Genomic DNA, 19638 nt, shown 5'->3' on the forward strand with positions numbered 1-19638 from the left:
TGTCATAATCTTTTTGTGTTTTTCACACAGACTTGAAAGACTGCAAAGGATTTTCACCAAAGTCCAAATGGAGTCTGGTGTTTGTGATGATCAGCTCACTCATTTGGAGGCCCTCCTGCAGAAGGTAAGTCACTGTTATATCTGTTCATTTACAAACAGTATTTAGTGTAGGCATTTGGAATTAATACTAAATTAATACTACATTTTAAAACCAAGGCCTTGATCAAGGTAAAACAGGTTTACTAAGCCCCAGGTACAGTTTTGGTCTTGAGTGTGATTAAAAAGACTGAAATTGTATGCTTATATTTTTGAATCCTTATGGCAGGCATACCCAAAGTCCGGCCCGGGGGCCATTTGCGGCCCGTGTACAAATTTCCACTGGCCCCTAGCCTCTGGAATAAAAATAATTATGTGTGGCCCCTTGCACTGTTGACCAGTGTTAAAATACAAATGTACAAGCAATATTATATTTTACCAGAAGATGGCAAAATCCGAGGCGTGCTCTCACTGACTTTTATCACCAACTGGATAAAGACAGGTTTAAAGAAATTCAAACCTTTGCTACGTAAGTGCTGAGTTTGTTTGGTTTGACATATTTATGTGAGAAGACATTTTTGGTTATGAACTTTAATAAGGAACGTGCGAGGACAAGACTAACTGACTCTCACCCTTTACTACAGTCCAGATCTCAGTTTCACCCTTCACATTAGTGCAGGCCAGTTACTTGTTAGACTTCTGAGGTGAATAAATTCTAAAATCTCAATGAATTTATTTTATTGTGATTATCAAAACCACAGTTTAAATGTTCGCTTTTCATATTTATAATCTCTGTATCATTCATTTTGGTTGTGAAAGGTGACCGCCATTTGCAATAAAAAGTTAAAATAATAATAATTAAATAGTTCATTTGCATTTAATATTAATGGTTTAAAGAATGATCAGGCCAATGGTCGACCCCCACACATTTTCACCACACCAAATTTGGCCCTCTTCGCAAAAAGTTTGGACACCCCTGCCTTATGGTGTCCCCATATATTGTGAAATAATATAACATGTAATGACCATTTTGTGTGTGTTTGATGAAGTAATTACTTTTACTGATCATGTAACTTATTGGTTTTAGGACATTCACCTGCTGAATGCAGGGAAGCCAGCCCAACACACAGCAGAAGTGGAGAGAGAGCTGGACAAGGCAGACAACATGATCCGCCTGCTCTTCAATGATGTGCAGTTTCTTAAAGATGGGCGCCACCCTCAGGCTGAACAGATGTATCGTAGGTGGGTGTGCAAAAGACAAATACACAAGACAAATGGAATAGATACTCCATATATTGAAAACTGATCTTTTTAAAAATGACCCAAATTCTACAGAGTATACCGGATACATGAGAGGCTGGTGAATTTGCGCAGTGACTACAATCTCCGACTAAAGGCTACACCACCAGTGGTGCAGACAGTCCAGTCGGTTACAACGAAGGCGCGCCCAGAACTGGATGATGTTACACTGCGTTACGTACAGGACCTATTGGCCTGGGTCGAGGACAACCAGAGGCGCATCGATGAGGCAGAGTGGGGCTCAGACCAGCCCTCTGTGGAGTCCCAGCTGGGCAGCCATCGTGGACTGCATCAAACTGTGGAAGATTTTAAGGCTAAGATTGAGCGAGCCAAGACAGATGAGGTAATCCACAATATAAATATGTGCAAAATAACAAATCATTTCTAATCAATAGATCACTCATTTCAATATTATCTTCAGAATCAACTATCGCCAATGAGCAAAGGCACATATAAAGACTACCTGGGTAAACTGGACCTACAGTATGGAAAACTACTGGTAAATACATCAATTATTTAAAATAAAATATATTAGGAAGCCTATAGTTAATTATAATTTGCATTTATTTTATAGAACTCTTCAAAGTCCCGCCTGAGAAACTTGGATTCACTTCATGCATTTGTCAGTGCTGCTACAAAAGAACTCATGTGGCTTAATGACAAAGAGGAGGAGGAGGTCAACTATGACTGGAGCGATAGGAACACAAATATGACAGCTAAGAAAGATAACTACTCTGTATGTTTCACCATGTACAATCTATGTTATGTTGACTTTTTTTTTTTTTTCAAATGGATAACCTTTTTTTATTTTTTATTTTAGGGTCTTATGCGAGAACTTGAACATCGGGAGAAGAAGGTCAATGACATCCAGGCCATGGGTGACAAACTTGTTCGTGATAACCATCCTGGCAAAAAGACCGTCGAGGTGACTGTGACTCCTATACTATATCAGCCAAAAAGACAGAATAACATTATGATTTTATAATTGTACTTCCTTAATACACCTTCATAAAGATTAGTTTATAATTTATTTTGGTATCAGTCTTTCAAACCCAGTGATGGCTCAGAACTACCACAAACTCCTCAAGTAAAAAAACAAACAAAACACATTTTCCCATTTTTTCCTGCTTTTAACACTTTAACTTCAGAGAAAATAAAATACTTTTGAATTTATATCCCACTTACGTTATTATTATTAATTTATTATTGGAATCTTTGATCTAGGCTTTCACAGCTGCTCTGCAGACTCAGTGGAGCTGGCTCCTTCAACTGTGCTGCTGCATTGAGGCTCACCTAAAGGAAAACACAGCCTACTATCAGGTACTTCACCAACCATTACTGGAAAATTCAGCACTTTTTAGTGCCCAGAGCAATGACACCTGTCTTTTTTACAGTTCTTTGCTGATGTGAAGGAGGCTCAAGACAAGATGACAAAAACACAAGAAAACATGAAAAAGAAGTACAGCTGTGATCGCAATACGACAGCCACACGCCTGGAGGATCTGCTGCAGGATGCTGTGGTGGGCATCTTATCCAGTAGCTAAAATAAATATTATAGTATAGTTTTATTAATATGTATGAATAAATATCTGTTAACAGGAAGAGAGAGAGCAGCTGAATGAACTAAAGACTATGGTAACTGGCCTTAACAAGAGAGCAAAGACCATCATCCAGCTGAAGCCACGTAACCCCACCACCCCTATCAAAGGAAAACTGCCCATTCAGGCAGTGTGTGACTTCAAGCAACAGGAGGTAAATGAGAAATTATTTTGTGTAATGTCCAAGCCAATTTCGTGATTTCTCAGTAAATACGATATAAGATAATAATAAATAATTTTGTTTATTCCATCTAAATAAACTATATGTGATTATTGTGAATATTGTGATAAAGTTATGTTGTATTTCTTCTATTTAGATCACTGTCCATAAAGGAGATGAGTGTGCACTTCTTAACAATTCGCAGCCATTCAAGTGGAAGGTGCTGAACCGGACTGGTAATGAGTCTGTGGTCCCCTCTGTCTGCTTCATGGTGCCTCCTATCAACAAGGAAGCACTGGACAGTGTAGCCAGGTCAGCCCAAGGCACAATTGAAGAAAATGTTTGTAATTTTTGACTCTAATTAATGACATTATGTGCTTTACTGACCATGTGTTCTTCTATGGTTTAGTCTGGATGGAGGGCAGCAACAGATGGTGTTGATGTGGCAGAAATACTACATAGACATGAAGAGTCTGTTGTCATGGCAATACCTGATGAAAGACTTTACACAGATTAATTCCTGGAACATTACTATGGTGAGTTTATAGCTAAATTATGTACTAGATACTAGATAGACTAATATATTAACCCGTGCAATACTGCTGTTGTATTTTAAGTTTTATGACTTATTTGCAACAATATCTGAGCAAGTATTCTGCACAACTCTTGATTGTGCACAATACTCATGTGATTTGAGATAGTTTGGTTTGCCTTTGAATGCACAGATTTAGGTCAGTTTGTACAGGAAAGCGTATTATGTGCAGAACAACAGATTGGATTTTTAAAACCAATTACATGACTTTGGTGTTGAACAAGATGGGAGATTGTCATTAAATTAGACCATTAGACCAATCAAAACGCTATTATTGAAATTTGGTAAATTGCATTGCACTGTTAGTTTACCATTCTCTGTGGATAGTAAAAGAAAAATTCAAATCTGTCAACTGGACAAAAAGTTGTAGGAGTGAAGCCTAAAGATTTGGATTTTTGGATCATACCTGGACAACTGAGGGATTACACAGACATCATTCTATGTGGACCCCCTAGTGCCTGGCATCCTATTTGTCTTGTAACCTTACTCTATTTTCTATATTGTAAAGCTCAAGTCCATGAAGCCAGAAGAGTACAGACTGGTGATGAGGAACCTGGAGCTGCATTACCAGGACTTTATGAGAGACAGCCAGGACTCTCAGATGTTTAGACCCGATGACCGCATGCAAGTGGAGCAGGACTATGCCAAGACGACACAACATTTTGAGAACCTCATTCGCTCTATGGAGAAAGGTAATATAGAAACCTGAAATAAAATTAACTCATCTAAAGTAGAAATGCAGATCAGATAAACATTTTACTGTACAGAAATTTAGAGGATTTATTTTTCTAATTCGTCTTTCAGAAATAATGTCTTTTAAGACCAAAGGTGAGTGGTGTGAAGGCACAACAATGCTTAAGCTATAGGCTGTAAACATGCTTATAAGCGAGTGACTGCATGTTGCTCAGCTTATTTTATTGTTTCACTATTATCCTTTTTATGTTTTGACCAAATAAAACCACATAGTATTGTTGTTGCATGGTTTGCTATAGTCACATTGTTGCACAAGATACACGAAATACATTAAAAGCTTAAATTTAACATGGTTGGTGTAAATAAATGCTGATTGCGTATCAAAAAGTACAGTGTTGTTGGCTTTTGGCTTTTTATGGTTAGTTTTTAAGCAGTTTCCTTTTTTCAGAATTTGAATTGTACAACACTACAGACATTATCTAGCTTAATAATCATCTCCATGTTGTATTTAGGTCAACAGGATGAGACAATGTGCAAGAACTACATCTCTGAGCTGAAGGACCTGCGTATGCACATCGAGGACTGCGAGAACAGCACTGTGGCTCGTATCCGAAAACCAGTGGAGTCAGAGCCTCTGAAGGATTGTCTCCAGAAAACAACAGAGCAGAAGGTAAAGCCTTTACATGTGTTTATTATGCATAATGAATCTCAACAAAGTGATATTTTAATTATGCTGTTTACACCACAGACCCGTTCTATGGTCTGTGTTGTGTTGAGCTCTAAACACTAGTTACTATAGATGGGAGCAGGGGGTGAAATTGAAATGGGATGCAGCTGCAAAGTGTCCTGTGTTGTCCTTGGTGTAAATCAATACATTTAAGATTAAAAGCTGTTGTGTTTACACTCTACTCTATATTTTATCTAATTGCAGAAAGTGCAGGTGGAGCTGGATGGTCTGAAGAAGGACTTGGATAAAGTCTCTGTGAAGACGCAGCAAGTCCTGAACTCACCTCAGCCCTCAGCCTCAGCTCCAGTGCTCCGCTCAGAGCTGGACCTCACAGTTCAGAAGATGGACCATGCCCACATGCTCTCTTCTGTCTACCTTGAGAAGTGAGTGGAACATTCAGATTTAACAATGATTTTGACTTTGTAATTAATCTGAATGTAAAGTACTTAACACACTAAATCGCTTCAGGCTGAAGACGGTGGAAATGGTGATCCGTAACACTCAGGGTGCAGAGGGCATTCTCAAGCAATATGAGGACTGCCTTCGCGAGGTTCACACTGTTCCCAGTGACGTCAAAGAAGTGGAGTCTTATAGAGCTAAGCTCAAGGTTGTAGTGTAATGTTTATTTTTGTACAGTACAAGCTAAATACATTAAAATATTCTTGTTAAATGTATTTTTCATTCATTTTTATTTTGATAGAAAATGCGAGCAGAAGCAGAGGCTGAACAACCAGTGTTTGACTCCCTGGATGAGGAGTTAAAGAAAGCCTCAGTTGTCAGTGACAAGATGTCCCGTGTGCACAGTGAGCGAGATGTTGAGCTAGACCACTACCGTCAGCTCTTGTCCACCCTGCAAGAACGCTGGAAGGCTGTCTTCACCCAGATCGACCTTCGACAGAGGGACCTGGAGCAGCTGGGCCGGCAGCTCGGCTACTACAGGGAGAACTATGACTGGCTCATCCGCTGGATCAATGAAGCCAAGCAAAGACAAGAGAGAATACAAGCTATACCTATCACTGATACAAAAACCCTGAGAGATCAACTTGCTCAGGAGAAGGTTTGTGTTGTTTTTAAATAATTCTATTTATCATAACATTCAAATTGTTTATTAATGCTTTTTCCATTGTAGAAGCTACTTGAGGAAATCGAGAACAACAAAGACAAAGTGGATGAATGTCAGAAATATGCCAAATCATACATTGATACAATTAAAGTAAGTGTAAAACACAGACAGCTTAATGCAACTTGGATAACAAGATAAATATTCAGTGGTAAAATGTATTGTTTTATTCCTTCAGGATTATGAACTACAGTTAGTTGCTTACAAAGCACAAGTGGAGCCTCTTACCTCTTCACCCTTGAAGAAAACCAAGCTAGATTCAGCCTCAGATAACATTATTCAAGAGGTAGGATTTTATAGAACAACTAGTATACAATTAGTATCTTATACTTCATAACTAAACTAAAAAATTTTTTTATTTTTTTTTTAATTTTCCCTCTTCATTAGTATGTAACATTGAGGACTCGATACAGTGAACTGATGACACTGACTAGTCAGTACATCAAGTTCCTGAATGACACAGAGCGCCGCCTTGAGGATGAAGAGGTACGTGACAACTGGCTGAGGTTTCCTCTCTGTTCTAACATTAATCTTACTAACTATTTAAATAATCCAAATGCAAAAATGCAATTCAAATGATTCGCCGACCACCGAGAGCATGTATGCATGCTTTCTTTGTCACAAATTAAAACATTTACACATTCAATTATTGTATGGGTTACAATTTGTTGTGAAAAGGCATGAAATATCAGTATGGTTTCTGTGGCTAAGCTGACTAAAACATCAACAAGTAACAACTGTTGAGTGGATTTTAAACATTAAACAATTTAATATGAATTATATTTATAAATCAGTACATTATCCACTGAGAAAAGGGGTTCTTTTTCACTTTGCTTATTTTTTTAAACAATATTCTGCTTAATTTTTTAAAGGATCACATGAGCCTGTCCCCAAATGAAATTAACTTTCAACCTATTTTCTAACCCTCCTCTTTTGCTTCTGTACCTTTCTTAACTGCTTGCCAGTGCTTTACCACGATGAATGCTTGACTTGTTTGGGCATTAAAAAGGTAATTGATAAATCCTTCCATGTCTATCTATTTCATCATATTCTTTTCTCTCACTCTTCTGTTTATCTGCCTCATGCATTTTAGCTGCATAAAGTTCTTCCTACTCCTACTCCTCCTGGCCCTGTTTTCCCTTGCTTTGTTGCTAAGCCTTCATTATGTAACACTATGCTTTTGTAAAATAGCCTGAATTCCTTTTGGCAAAAAGTGATTAAAAGAACCCCATGCGCATGGAATGGTTTGGTTTTAGTGAATGATGTGAACAATAACCATTGGTATACATGGGCAACTTATAAAGGAAATGTAAAAATAGTTAGAATGGCCCAAATGAATTTAGCAAATTCATTAGTTTATGCAAAAATAAAAAATAAATACAAATTTAAAATACATTTTTTTTTAAATCTACAGCTGCAGTTGCATGCCATTTAATTTCTTTGCTGTGATGTTAGATCATTTTGGATCCATACATTAATTGGAAAAACTCCATCAACATTTTACAGTCATAATTGAACTTGCACTGGGAATGTAACATCACTTAAATTAATATTTTTTCTAATTCGCATTATGTTCTTTGACGTGATCTAAGCTAACTTTAACAATAACACTTACTGGTAATACATTACATTAAATGGCTTATTCTCCAGTGGGACCAGCTTGTGCTTGTTCCCATAAGCACAACTGTCCTATGTAGTATAGTTATTTAAAGTAAAGTATTACCTGTAACATATCATGCTTGATTATAATCCTTTCTCTATAATTTGCTTCCACTAATGCAGAAAGCTGCAGAGAAACTCAAAGCGGAAGAAAAGAAAAAAATGGCCGAGATGCAGGCTGAACTAGACAAACAGAAACAGTTAGCTGATGCTCAAGCAAAAGCCATTGCCAAAGCAGAAAAAGAGGCTAATGAGCTGAAACTTAGAATGCAGGAAGAAGTGAGCAAAAGAGAAATCGCAGCCGTAGATGCACAAAGACAAAAGTCCAACATCCAACTGGAACTTCATGAGCTGAAAAATCTTTCCGAGCAACAGATCAATGACAAAGCCCAACAGGTAGAAGAAGCTCTTCAAAGCCGGGCAAAGATTGAGGAGGAAATACACCTAATAAGAATCCAACTAGAAACTACAGTTACACAAAAAATGATTGCAGAGTCTGAGCTTAAGCAACTTCGTGACAAAGCTGATGAAGCTGAAAAACTCCGAAAAGCTGCTCAAGATGAGGCAGAGAAACTTCGGAGACAGGTCAATGAAGAAACCCAAAAGAAACGGTTAGCAGAAGAAGAGCTCAAGCGCAAATCTGATGCAGAGAAAGAGGCTGCACGCCACAAGCAAAAAGCTCTGGAAGACCTTGAAAACCTCCGAATGCAGGCAGAGGAGGCTGAGAGAAGAGTTAAACAGGCTGAGATAGAAAAGAACAGACAAATACAGGTGGCACATGCAGCTGCCCAGAAAAGTGCTGCTGCTGAGCTCCAGAGTAAACACCTGTCCTTTGTGGAGAAAACATCCAAGTTGGAAGAATCCCTGAAACAAGAGCATGGCGCGGTACTTCAACTACAACAGGAAGCAGCACGTCTTCAAAAACAACAGGCTGATGCAGAAAATGCCAGAGAAGAGGCTGAAAGGGAGCTTGAGAAATGGCGTCAAAAAGCAAACGAGGCTCTGCGACTAAGGCTTCAAGCTGAGGAAGAAGCCCACAAAAAGACCATTGCACAGGAAGATGCTGAGAAACAGAAGGAGGATGCTGAACGTGAGGCTAAGAAGAGAGCTAAAGCCGAAGAGTCTGCTCTAAAGCAAAAGGATATGGCAGAGAAGGAGCTGGAGAGGCAGAGAAAGTTTGCTGATAGCACTGCTCAACAGAAACTCAATGCCGAACAGGAGCTGATCCGTCTCAGGGCAGACTATGACAACGCTGAGCAACAAAGGTCCCTTCTGGAAGATGAACTATACCGTTTAAAGAATGAAGTAATCCGGGCCGAGCAACAAAGAAAACAACTAGAAGATGAGTTAGCTAAAGTGAGGAGTGAAATGGATGTACTTATTCAGATGAAGTTCAAAGCAGAACAGGAGAGCATGTCCAATACAGAGAGGAGCAAACAGCTTCTGGAGGACAAAGCTGCCAAGATGAGAGATCTAGCAGATGAGGCAAGTCGGCTCAGAGCTATCGCTGAAGAAGCCAAGCAGCAAAGACAGATAGCTGAAGAGGAAGCAGCTCGTCAAAGGTCTGAAGCAGAGAGGATCCTCAAAGAAAAGTTGGCCACAATTAGTGAAGCCACCCGCCTCAAAACAGAAGCTGAAATCGCCCTAAAAGAAAAGGAAGCAGAAAATGAAAGACTACGTCGCCAAGCTGAAGACGAGGCATACCAGAGGAAAGCTCTGGAAGATCAGGCTAATCTGCACAAGCAGGAGATTGAAGAAAAGATCGTCCTTCTCAAAAAGTCGTCAGATGCTGAAATGGAACGGCAAAAGACACTTGTGGATGATACCCTCAAACAAAAGCGAATTGTTGAAGAAGAAATTAGAATTCTCAAGCTCAACTTTGAAAAAGCTTCCTCTGGCAAACTTGATCTAGAACTCGAACTTAACAAACTAAAAAACATTGCTGACGAAACTCAACAGAGCAAACTCAGGGCTGAAGAGGAGGCAGAAAAACTGAGAAAGCTTGCTTTAGAGGAAGAAATGCGTAGAAGAGAAGCTGAGGAAAGAGTGAAGAAAATTGCAGCTGCAGAGGAGGAGGCAGCCAGGCAGAGAAAGGCAGCCTTGGAAGAACTGGAACGGCTCAGGAAGAAAGCTGAAGAAGCCAGAAAGCAGAAAGATGAAGCTGACCAAGAAGCTGAAAGGCAGCTTGTTGCAGCACAGCAGGCAGCACTTAAATGTACCGCAGCCGAGCACCAAGTCCAGACTGTTCTCGCTCAGCAGAAAGAAGATGGTGCCATGCAGAAAAAACTGAAGGAGGAATATGAAAAAGCAAGAGTTCTAGCAAAAGAAGCTGCGGAAGCTAAAGAAAAGGCAGAAAGGGAGGCAGCCCTGTTTCGCCAGCAAGCTGAGGAGGCAGAGAGGCAGAAAGCTGCTGCTGAACAAGAAGCTGCAAACCAGGCCAAAGCACAGGAGAATGCAGAGAAACTGAGGAAAGAGGCGGAGTTTGAAGCTGCTAAATGGGCACAAGCAGAAGCCTCAGCGCTAAAGCAAAAGCAACAAGCTGATGCAGAGATGGCCAAGCACAAGAAACTGGCTGAACAAACATTAAAGCAAAAGTTCCAAGTTGAGCAAGAGCTTACAAAGGTGAAACTTAAACTGGATGAAACCGATAAACAGAAATCTCTCCTTGATGACGAACTTCAGCGTTTAAAGGATGAGGTGGATGATGCTGTTAAGCAGAGGTCTCAGGTGGAGGAGGAGCTTTTCAAAGTCAAAGTTCAAATGGAGGAGCTAATGAAACTGAAACTCAGGATTGAAGAGGAGAATCAGCGTCTCATTAAGAAAGACAAAGACAACACTCAAAAGTTGCTTGCAGAAGAGGCTGAAAATATGAAGAAGCTGGCTGAAGATGCTGCTAGACTTAGCATAGAAGCACAAGAGACTGCTCGCCTAAGACAAATTGCAGAGGAAGATCTTAATCAGCAACGAGCCCTGGCAGACAAAATGTTAAAAGAGAAAATGCTGGCAATTCAGGAAGCTTCTAGACTTAAGGCTGAAGCCGAAATGCTGCAAAGACAAAAGGATCTTGCACAGGAACAAGCTCAAAAACTACTCGAGGATAAACAGCTTATGCAGCAGCGCCTAAATGATGAGACTGAGGAGTACCAGAAATCTCTTGAAGCTGAGAGGAGAAGACAGTTGGAGATATTAGCTGAAGCAGAAAAACTTAAACTGCAAGTTTCTCAGCTCAGTGAAGCCCAGGCAAGAGCTGAAGAGGAAGCCAAAAAGTTCAAGAAACAAGCAGACACAATTGCTTCCCGTCTCCATGACACAGAAATAACTACAAGAGAAAAAAATACAGTTGTGGAAAAATTGGAAAATGAAAGACTAAACTCAAGCAGAGAAGCTGAGGATTTACGCAAAGCAATCGCAGACCTAGAGAAGGAGAAGGCTAGACTCAAAAAGGAGGCAGAGGAACTTCAAAATAAATCAAAAGAGGTATTGTGTTAATAATGACATAACCATGCAGCTTATGTCATTGAGAATAATCTCTACAAACTAACCAATTCCTCTTTTATAAATTCTCTATCCATTTCCTTCACTAACTCCGAATCCATATATATGGTTTAAATATTATTTCTGTTTTTACATTGCACTGTGCTCATACATATTGCATCTGGAATGTGTCCTATTCCCTGGAATGACATGACATGCTTTTTCTCCATTTCAGGAACATTATAACTTTGCTGTAGATTGAAGAAAGAAAAAAAAAAAAAAAAAAAGACATACACACATTTTTATTAAGTGCAGTATTGTACTTTTACATGACAAAATACAAATTAAGTTAGAGTTTTGGTAATGATATTTATATTATTGATAAAACACTAAATTCAATTTTACTAATCTACTCAATTAATACAATTTACTATTATAAATATATAAATACCTAACTAAATATCCAGCATATACTGGTAAGCAGAACATCATGTTTATCAGCATAAAACTGTGTAATTTATTTGAATATGCATAAGCAAAGTGCATTGTATATTATGGTCCTAGTTAAACAAGCAGGTGCATGCTTACAGTATTGATGAATCGTATTTCAGTTATCAAAATTCAAGGTAAACACAAACATTTTTTACAAAAGAAGCATTTATTTTAATTGTGATGTTACTTAAAGAGGACCATCACAAGAAAAATAAATATGTGAAATATTGCACTCTGTGTATTAAATCTAAATGTGATGGTAAATATAAAAATGTAGTCTAGTAAATTGAGATGCACCTGTATTATGTGTAGGTAAACATACCATTTGACATACCATTGCATTTTGATATTTACTTTATTTTTCTTTGTCTTTTTTTAGATGGCTGATGCACAACAGAAACAAATAGAGCATGAAAAGACCATGCTGCAGCAGACATTCCTAACAGAAAAGGAGATGCTCTTGAAGAAGGAAAAGCAAATTGAAGATGAGAAAAAGAGACTCGAGAGTCAGTTTGAGGAAGAAGTCAGAAAGGCCCAAGCTCTTAAAGATGAACAGGAGCGTCAGAAGAAGCAAATGGAGGAGGAGAAGAAGAAACTTCAGGCCAACATGGATGCTGCCCTCACCAAGCAAAAGGAAGCTGAGCTGGAAATGCTGAACAAACAAAAAGAAATGCAGGAACTGGAGAGAATGAGACTGGAGCAAGAAAGAAAACTTGCTGAAGAAAACCAGAAACTGCGAGAGAAACTGCAGCAGATGGAGCATGCACAAAAGGAACAAACAAACATTGAGACCATAACAGTAGTTGAAACTACAAGAAAAGTCCTCAATGGTCAAAATGCTTCAGATATAACAGATGCTGTTGATCCTTTGTCTTTTGATGGCATTCGTGAAAAAGTTCCTGCAATTCGATTGCATGATATTGGCCTTCTACCTAAGAAAGAGTTTGACAGATTGAAAGATGGCAAAACCACTGTGCACGAGCTAGGAGAGAGCGATAACCTGAAACAAATTCTTAAAGGAAGAAACTGCATTGCTGGTATATTAAGCCCAACTAATCAGAAAATGTCTATCTATCAAGCCTCCAAAGAAAAAAAGATTACACTAGGGACAGCTATGATTCTTCTTGAGGCCCAGGCTGCTACAGGCTTTATGATAGACCCCATTAACAACAAGAAATTCTCTGTCAATGAAGCGGTTAAAGAGGGCTTGATTGGGCCAGAATTGCACAACAAAATGGTGTTAGCTGAGAGAGCAGTTGCTGGCTACAAAGATCCTTACACTGGAGGAAAAATATCTACTTTTGAAGCAATGAAGAAGGGTCTCATTGAACATGATCATGCAATCAGAATTCTTGAAGCTCAACTAGCAACCGGGGGCCTTATTGATCCTATTCACAGTCATAGAGTTCCCACTCAGTTGGCTTGTAAACAAGGTCAGTATGATGCAGAAATGAACAGGATCATGGAGAAACCCTCAGATGACAACAAGGGGTACTTTGACCCAAGCACTCAAGAACCTTTGACGTATACTGAACTAATGACAAGATGCAAAACTGACCCAGACACAGGGCTCCTGCTCCTACCCATCACAGACCAAGCTGCATATTGCTCAAGCATGTACACAGAAGAAGAGACTAAAGATGTTTTCAACAAAACAACTGTGTCGGTCCCATTTGGTAGGTTCACGGGAAAAACAGTAACTATTTGGGAAATCATCAACTCCGAGTACTTCACCGAAGACCAGAAGAAAGACCTTCTACGTCAATACAGGACAGGCAAAATTACAATCGAAAAGATAATTAAGATTGTAATTACTGTTGCAGAAGAGAAAGAGAAGAAAAGTGAAATCACACTTGATGGTATTAGAGGCCCTGTCCCTGCCGCAGATTTAGTAGAATCCAAAGTTATTGATAAGGACTTGTATAATAAATTGCACAAAGGGGCTTTAACAGTTAAAGAAGTGTCTGAAATGGAGCCTGTAAAAAAAGCATTGAAAGGTACAAATGGAATTGCAGGTGTATACATAGAATCATCCAAACAGCCTATGTCTTTCTATCAAGCTATGAAGAAGGACATGATGAGACCAGGGCTAGCTCTAAGTATGCTTGAAGCTCAGGCAGGAACAGGATACATTACTGACCCCATTACCAACCAGAAGCATACAGTCGATGAAGCTGTGAAAGCAGGTGTTGTTGGCCCAGAGCTGCACGAAAAGCTGCTGTCTGCTGAGAGGGCTGTGACTGGTTATAGAGACCCATACTCAGGAAAAACTGTGTCTCTATTCCAAGCAATGAAGAAAGATCTGATCCCAAAAGAACAAGGTATAAGGCTGCTTGATGCCCAATTGACGACTGGGGGTATCATTGATCCAGTAAAGAGCCACCGCATCCCTCATGATGTAGCCTGCCAGCGGAACTATTTTGATGATGAAACAAAGCAAATCTTAACTACTCCCATCAATGAGGCCAAGTGCTTCTTCAATCCTAATACAAAAGAAAATGTCACCTACGCACAGCTCTTTGAGAAATGCATCACTGACAAGAAAACAGGTCTCCAGCTTCTGCCTCTGTCTGATGAAGCAATCAAGTGTAAAGAAGAGACAGCTTACACAGAGGCTCAGACCAAAGAAGCAATGACCCAGGCCACTACAGAGCTGGACTGTGGTCCATTTAAGGGCAGGAAAGTCACAATCTGGGAAATAATTCATTCTGAATATTTCACAGAGCAGGAGAGAAATGACCTCCTTAAACAGTTTATGTCTGGAAAGATCACTATTGAAAAGCTAATCAAGATTATTATTACTATTATCACTGAAAAAGAAGCAAAGAAACAAGAGCAATCTGCTTTCAAGGGACTCAGAGCAAATGTACCAGCAAGCTCTCTCTATGACTCTAAAATCATTGACAAACCCACATTCGATCTCCTTCAACAAGGCAAAACAACACCTGCAGAAGTCAGTAGGAATCCCAATGTCAGTAAATATCTCCAGGGCTCAGATTGCATTGCTGGTATTTACAATGAGCCTTCAAAAGAAAAGATGAGCATCTACCAAGCAATGAAGAAAAAGCTCCTCAGACACAATACAGGGCTAGCTCTTCTAGAGGCCCAGGCAGCCACTGGGTTCATTGTGGATCCATTAAGAAATCTGTGCATGTCAGTGGATGAAGCAGTTAAGTCGGGCATTGTTGGACCTGAGTTACACGAGAAGCTCCTGTCTGCAGAGAAAGCTGTCACAGGTTACAAAGACCCATTCACCGGAAAGAAAATATCCCTCTTTGAAGCAATGCAAAAGGACTTGATACTAAAGGAGCAAGCTTTGCCAATGCTTGAAGCCCAGATGGTTTGTGGAGGCATTATTGATCCAGTTAACAGCCACCGAGTCCCCACTGATGTGGCATATCAGAAAACTATGTTTGATCAACAAACTGCCAAAATTCTGTCTGAACCATATGATGAAAACAAAGTTTTCTCAAACCCTGAAAATGATGAAAGTGTCACCTACAAACAGCTTAAAGACAAGTGCCAAAAAGATCCAGATACAGGCTTGTACATGCTGCCACTCTCAAAGCCACAGTCTCCAACAGTTGTTGAAAAGACCTACCTCTACACTGAGGAACAAACACAGAGTGACCTGAGCAACACTCAAATTGACATTCCAATTGAGGGTTTCTCTGACAAACCAATGAACCTCTGGGATATTATGAATTCAAATCTGCTTCCTGAACAAGAAAGACAGAGACTCATGGATGAATACCGCTCTGGTAAAATCACAAAAGAACGAATGATTATCATCATTATTGAGATCATGGAGCAGAGAGAAATAATCAGAAATGATGCTCCATTATCATGCACAACAATAAGAAGAAGGATAACAATTGAAGAATTGTACAATGCCCAAATCATAGATTTAGAGACATATAATCTCCTTATACAAGGAAAAAGAGATATTCGTGACATAATGGAGTTGACCAGTGTAAAACAGTATCTCTATGGCACTGGTTGTGTTGCAGGGGTCGCAACTGACACATGCAGAATGAGCATCTACCAAGCAATGAAGAGAGATTTCTTGACACCAGAAATAGCCCTTAGTCTGCTAGAGGCACAGGCAGCTACCGGTTTTATTGTAGACCCAATAAAGAATGAAACCCTTACTGTTGATGAAGCTGTCCGTAAAGGTGTGGTTGGACCAGAAATCCACGACAAACTCTTGTCAGCAGAAAGAGCAGTCACAGGATACAAAGATCCCTATAGTGGAAAGGTTATCTCCCTTTTCCAGGCCATGAAAAAAGACCTTGTTGCCCAAGATTATGCTCTTAAAATGTTAGAAGCACAAACTGCCACTGGAGGTATTATTGACCCTGAGTTCCAGTTCCACCTCCCGACAGATGTTGCAATGCAAAGAGGTTACATTAACAAAGAAACCAATGAGAAACTAAATGATGATGTTAAAGGCTTTATTGACCCTGTAACAGAAGAGAAAGTTTCATATGCAGAGTTACTGAAGAGATGCAAGCTAGAAGGAGGGCTGCGTCTTCTTTCTTTGGGAGACAAGAGGTTGATGTTTAAGGGTCTAAGGAAACAGATCACAATTGAGGAGCTTTTACGGTCACAGATCATTGACCAAGAAACTGTCACACAACTGAATCAAGGTGCAGTGTCAGTGGAAGAAGTTAGTAATAGGCTATCACGATACCTTGAAGGAACAGGCTGTATTGCTGGTGTATTTCTGGAATCTTCAAAAGAACGTTTCTCCATTTATCAAGCTATGAAGAAAAATATGATTAGACCAGGCACAGCATTTGAGCTCCTTGAAGCACAAGCAGCCACTGGATATGTCATTGATCCCATCAAAAACCTCAAGCTTACGGTTAATGAAGCTGTAAAGATGGGAATTGTGGGGCCAGAGTTCAAAGACAAACTTCTTTCAGCTGAGCGGGCTGTCACAGGATATAGAGATCCATATTCAGGCAAGACAATATCTCTCTTCCAAGCCATGAAAAAGGGCCTCATATTGAAAGATCATGGCATTCGTCTACTCGAAGCCCAGATTGCTACAGGAGGAATCATTGACCCAGAGGAAAGTCATCGCCTGCCAGTTGAAGTTGCCTACAATCGTGGCTTCTTTGATGAAGAAATGAATGAGATTTTGACAGATCCATCTGATGACACCAAAGGTTTTTTTGACCCCAACACTGAGGAAAATCTAACATATTTGCAGCTCATGGAGAGGTGCATTAAAGACCCTGACTCTGGTCTGGTGCTTCTGCTGCTGAAAGATAAACATCGTGAAAGAAAAACATCTTCTAAATCTTCTGTTCGTAAGCGCCGTGTTGTCATTGTTGACCCTGAAACCGGTAAAGAAATGACGGTCTATGAGGCGTATAGGCGGGGACTGATTGACCATCAAACCTATTTGGAGCTTGCAGAGCAGGAGTGTGAATGGGAAGAGATCACAATGACCTCTTCAGATGGTACTGTCAAAACTCTAATCATTGACCGAAGATCTGGGCGACAGTATGATGTTGATGATGCTATTGGCCGTGGTCTGATTGACCAACGCTCACTTGAAAGCTACAGGTCTGGAAACGTGTCCATCACAGAGTTTGCAGATATGCTTTCTGGAAATATGGGAGGGTTCCGCTCACGGACATCTTCAATCGGATCCACCAGTGGCTCGACCTCCTCGTATCCCATGAGCCCCATACCAACTATTAAAGCACCTGCAGTCATATGGAATGACCCAAGTGAAGTCACTTGTCCCATCGCTGGCATACTGGATGTAGACACTCTGGAAAAGATTTCTATAACTGAGGCCATGCACAGAAACCTTGTAGACAACATTACAGGTCAAAGACTTTTAGAAGCCCAAGCTTGCACAGGAGGAATAATTGACCCCTCAAGTGGAGAAAGATTCTCAGTCAGTGATGCCACAGAGAAGGGTCTAGTGGATAAAATTATGGTTGATCGTCTTAACCTTGCCCAAAAAGCATTTAATGGCTTTGAAGATCCTAGAACAAAGTCTAAAATGTCGGCCTCCCAAGCTCTGAAAAAGGGCTGGTTATATTATGAAGCTGGGCAGCGGTTCCTTGAGGTCCAGTATCTCACAGGTGGACTCATTGAGCCTGAGGTTGAGGGAAGAGTGCCACTGGATGAGTCTATTAGGAAGGGAACTATTGATGCACGCACTGCCCAGAAACTCAGAGATGTTGGTACTTATTCAAAATATCTGACATGTCCCAAAACCAAACTTAAAATCTCCTTTAAAGACGCAATGGACAAAAGCATGGTTGAGGAAGGATCTGGGCTGAGGCTTCTTGAAGCATCATCAGAGTCCACCAAAGGAGTGTATAGTCCCTATAATTTGAGTGGAACTGGCTCAGCCTATGGCTCTCGGTCTGGCTCAAGGACTGGTTCCAGAACCGGATCAAGGAGAGGCAGTATTGACGCCGGCTTCACCATGAACTTCTCCTCCTCCTCTTATACATCATCATCAACCAGCTATGGCCGTAGATTCTGAGCCATAAGCTCTGCATAATTTTGTACAAGCAAACATAAACCCACTAATAGAAAAGAACAGTAGAACTGAAGTCTAACTAACTCTAAGAAAAAGTTACAGATACTTAGCAGTTATTTATTTATTGTTTTGTTTTTTGTTTTTCTTTTTTGCATGTAGAGTTTAGAATAGTACAATTTTAAACATAGTTTATATTTTTGGACATAACATACTATACCTGTTAAAGGTTGCCTTGCAGGCTGATGTTCAACAGAAATTTATAGTATTACTTTCTTTGACATTTTTATGACATTAAAACAACTTTATATTCTATATATAAACTAAGTTTTGATATTTTACTGATGCAAATTTTACATTGAATGTTTGTATAGAATATGGGTTCATGATATTTCTTATGTTAACATTTTCTTGGTAAAAACTATTGCTCTATTACTCTTGGCACATAAAGCCAGTCACTACAACAAAAACACACATATTGCCTTTCAAAAGTTGACATTGCTTTTATGTTAATATGTTTATAATCAGTGGACATGTAAATAGTATTTTGACACAACATGGTTAGTCACTAGTGAAGCTTCACAATTTTGCCCAAGTGTTCCTGATCAATCCCAAGATGATGTCAGTCCTCATGCAGCTTCATCACACAGATGTGCCTCCTGTAATTTAAGTTTCTGTAAGTTATTTATATATATTTTTTTTCATTTAACTGATTAGTGCCATTTTCATATACAGTTGACTTATTCCTCTCAGTTTTCAGGTATTTAGGTTTTGTTGACTTAATTGAGTGAAAGTTGTTTGTCCTTGTGTTTTGCAGACTTTTAAAATGCATTTCCTGAAGATGGACACTCAGCTGGCAAGGTCTTATAGTCCCCATCATCACAATGTCCTGTTCCAGGCAAGTAGAACAGAACAGATTTTAACTTTGGCTTTTCATTTCATTATCTATTTTTTCTTGTTCTTGAGTTTTAAATTTTAATTTGTGTTCATTGTTTTGTTGTCCTTTATTTTATTTATTTATTTATTTTATTTTTTTTTTTAGATTTGCCACTGAATGTCCATTCATCCATAAAGCATTATGACATCATCTTGGAAACCCCAGAATCACTTGGACCTCTGTGCCAATAATTGTGTTTTGTTGATTTACTTCTAATTTTAAGAAATTCCAATTCAAGGATGTAGAAAGTCCACTGGGTGTATTTGTTCTTGCTGATAATATTGTTGTAAAAAAGCAAATACCAAAGTGTTACTTAGAACAACTTTACTCTATTTCACTA

General features: G+C 39.4%; 1 protein-coding gene across 7 annotated transcripts in view; it reads left to right on the forward strand.

The window, feature by feature from the left end:
- The window catches only part of LOC117384408 (plectin-like), a 74400-nt gene extending 55141 nt beyond the window's left edge, over positions 1–19259 (forward strand). For 6 of the 7 annotated variants that reach the window (XM_055227830.1, XM_055227826.1, XM_055227827.1 and 3 more), the window contains exons 12-33: positions 31–124; positions 1124–1278; positions 1372–1678; positions 1757–1834; positions 1910–2071; positions 2156–2260; positions 2560–2655; positions 2730–2855; positions 2935–3087; positions 3251–3405; positions 3503–3629; positions 4194–4377; positions 4891–5048; positions 5310–5488; positions 5574–5712; positions 5806–6162; positions 6235–6318; positions 6404–6511; positions 6613–6711; positions 8008–11361; positions 12230–19037; positions 19179–19259. In XM_055227830.1, coding sequence (XP_055083805.1) covers positions 31–124; positions 1124–1278; positions 1372–1678; positions 1757–1834; positions 1910–2071; positions 2156–2260; positions 2560–2655; positions 2730–2855; positions 2935–3087; positions 3251–3405; positions 3503–3629; positions 4194–4377; positions 4891–5048; positions 5310–5488; positions 5574–5712; positions 5806–6162; positions 6235–6318; positions 6404–6511; positions 6613–6711; positions 8008–11361; positions 12230–18367 — 12358 coding nt within the window. In that variant the 3' untranslated portion in view covers positions 18368–19037; positions 19179–19259. The remainder of the gene's footprint in view (positions 1–30; positions 125–1123; positions 1279–1371; positions 1679–1756; positions 1835–1909; positions 2072–2155; positions 2261–2559; positions 2656–2729; positions 2856–2934; positions 3088–3250; positions 3406–3502; positions 3630–4193; positions 4378–4890; positions 5049–5309; positions 5489–5573; positions 5713–5805; positions 6163–6234; positions 6319–6403; positions 6512–6612; positions 6712–8007; positions 11362–12229; positions 19038–19178) is intronic. The other variant, XM_055227828.1, reaches the window with a different exon arrangement.
- Positions 19260–19638: the final 379 nt, after the last annotated feature.

Source organism: Periophthalmus magnuspinnatus, chromosome 16, assembly GCF_009829125.3.
Source record: "Periophthalmus magnuspinnatus isolate fPerMag1 chromosome 16, fPerMag1.2.pri, whole genome shotgun sequence".
Lineage (NCBI taxonomy): Eukaryota > Metazoa > Chordata > Actinopteri > Gobiiformes > Gobiidae > Periophthalmus > Periophthalmus magnuspinnatus.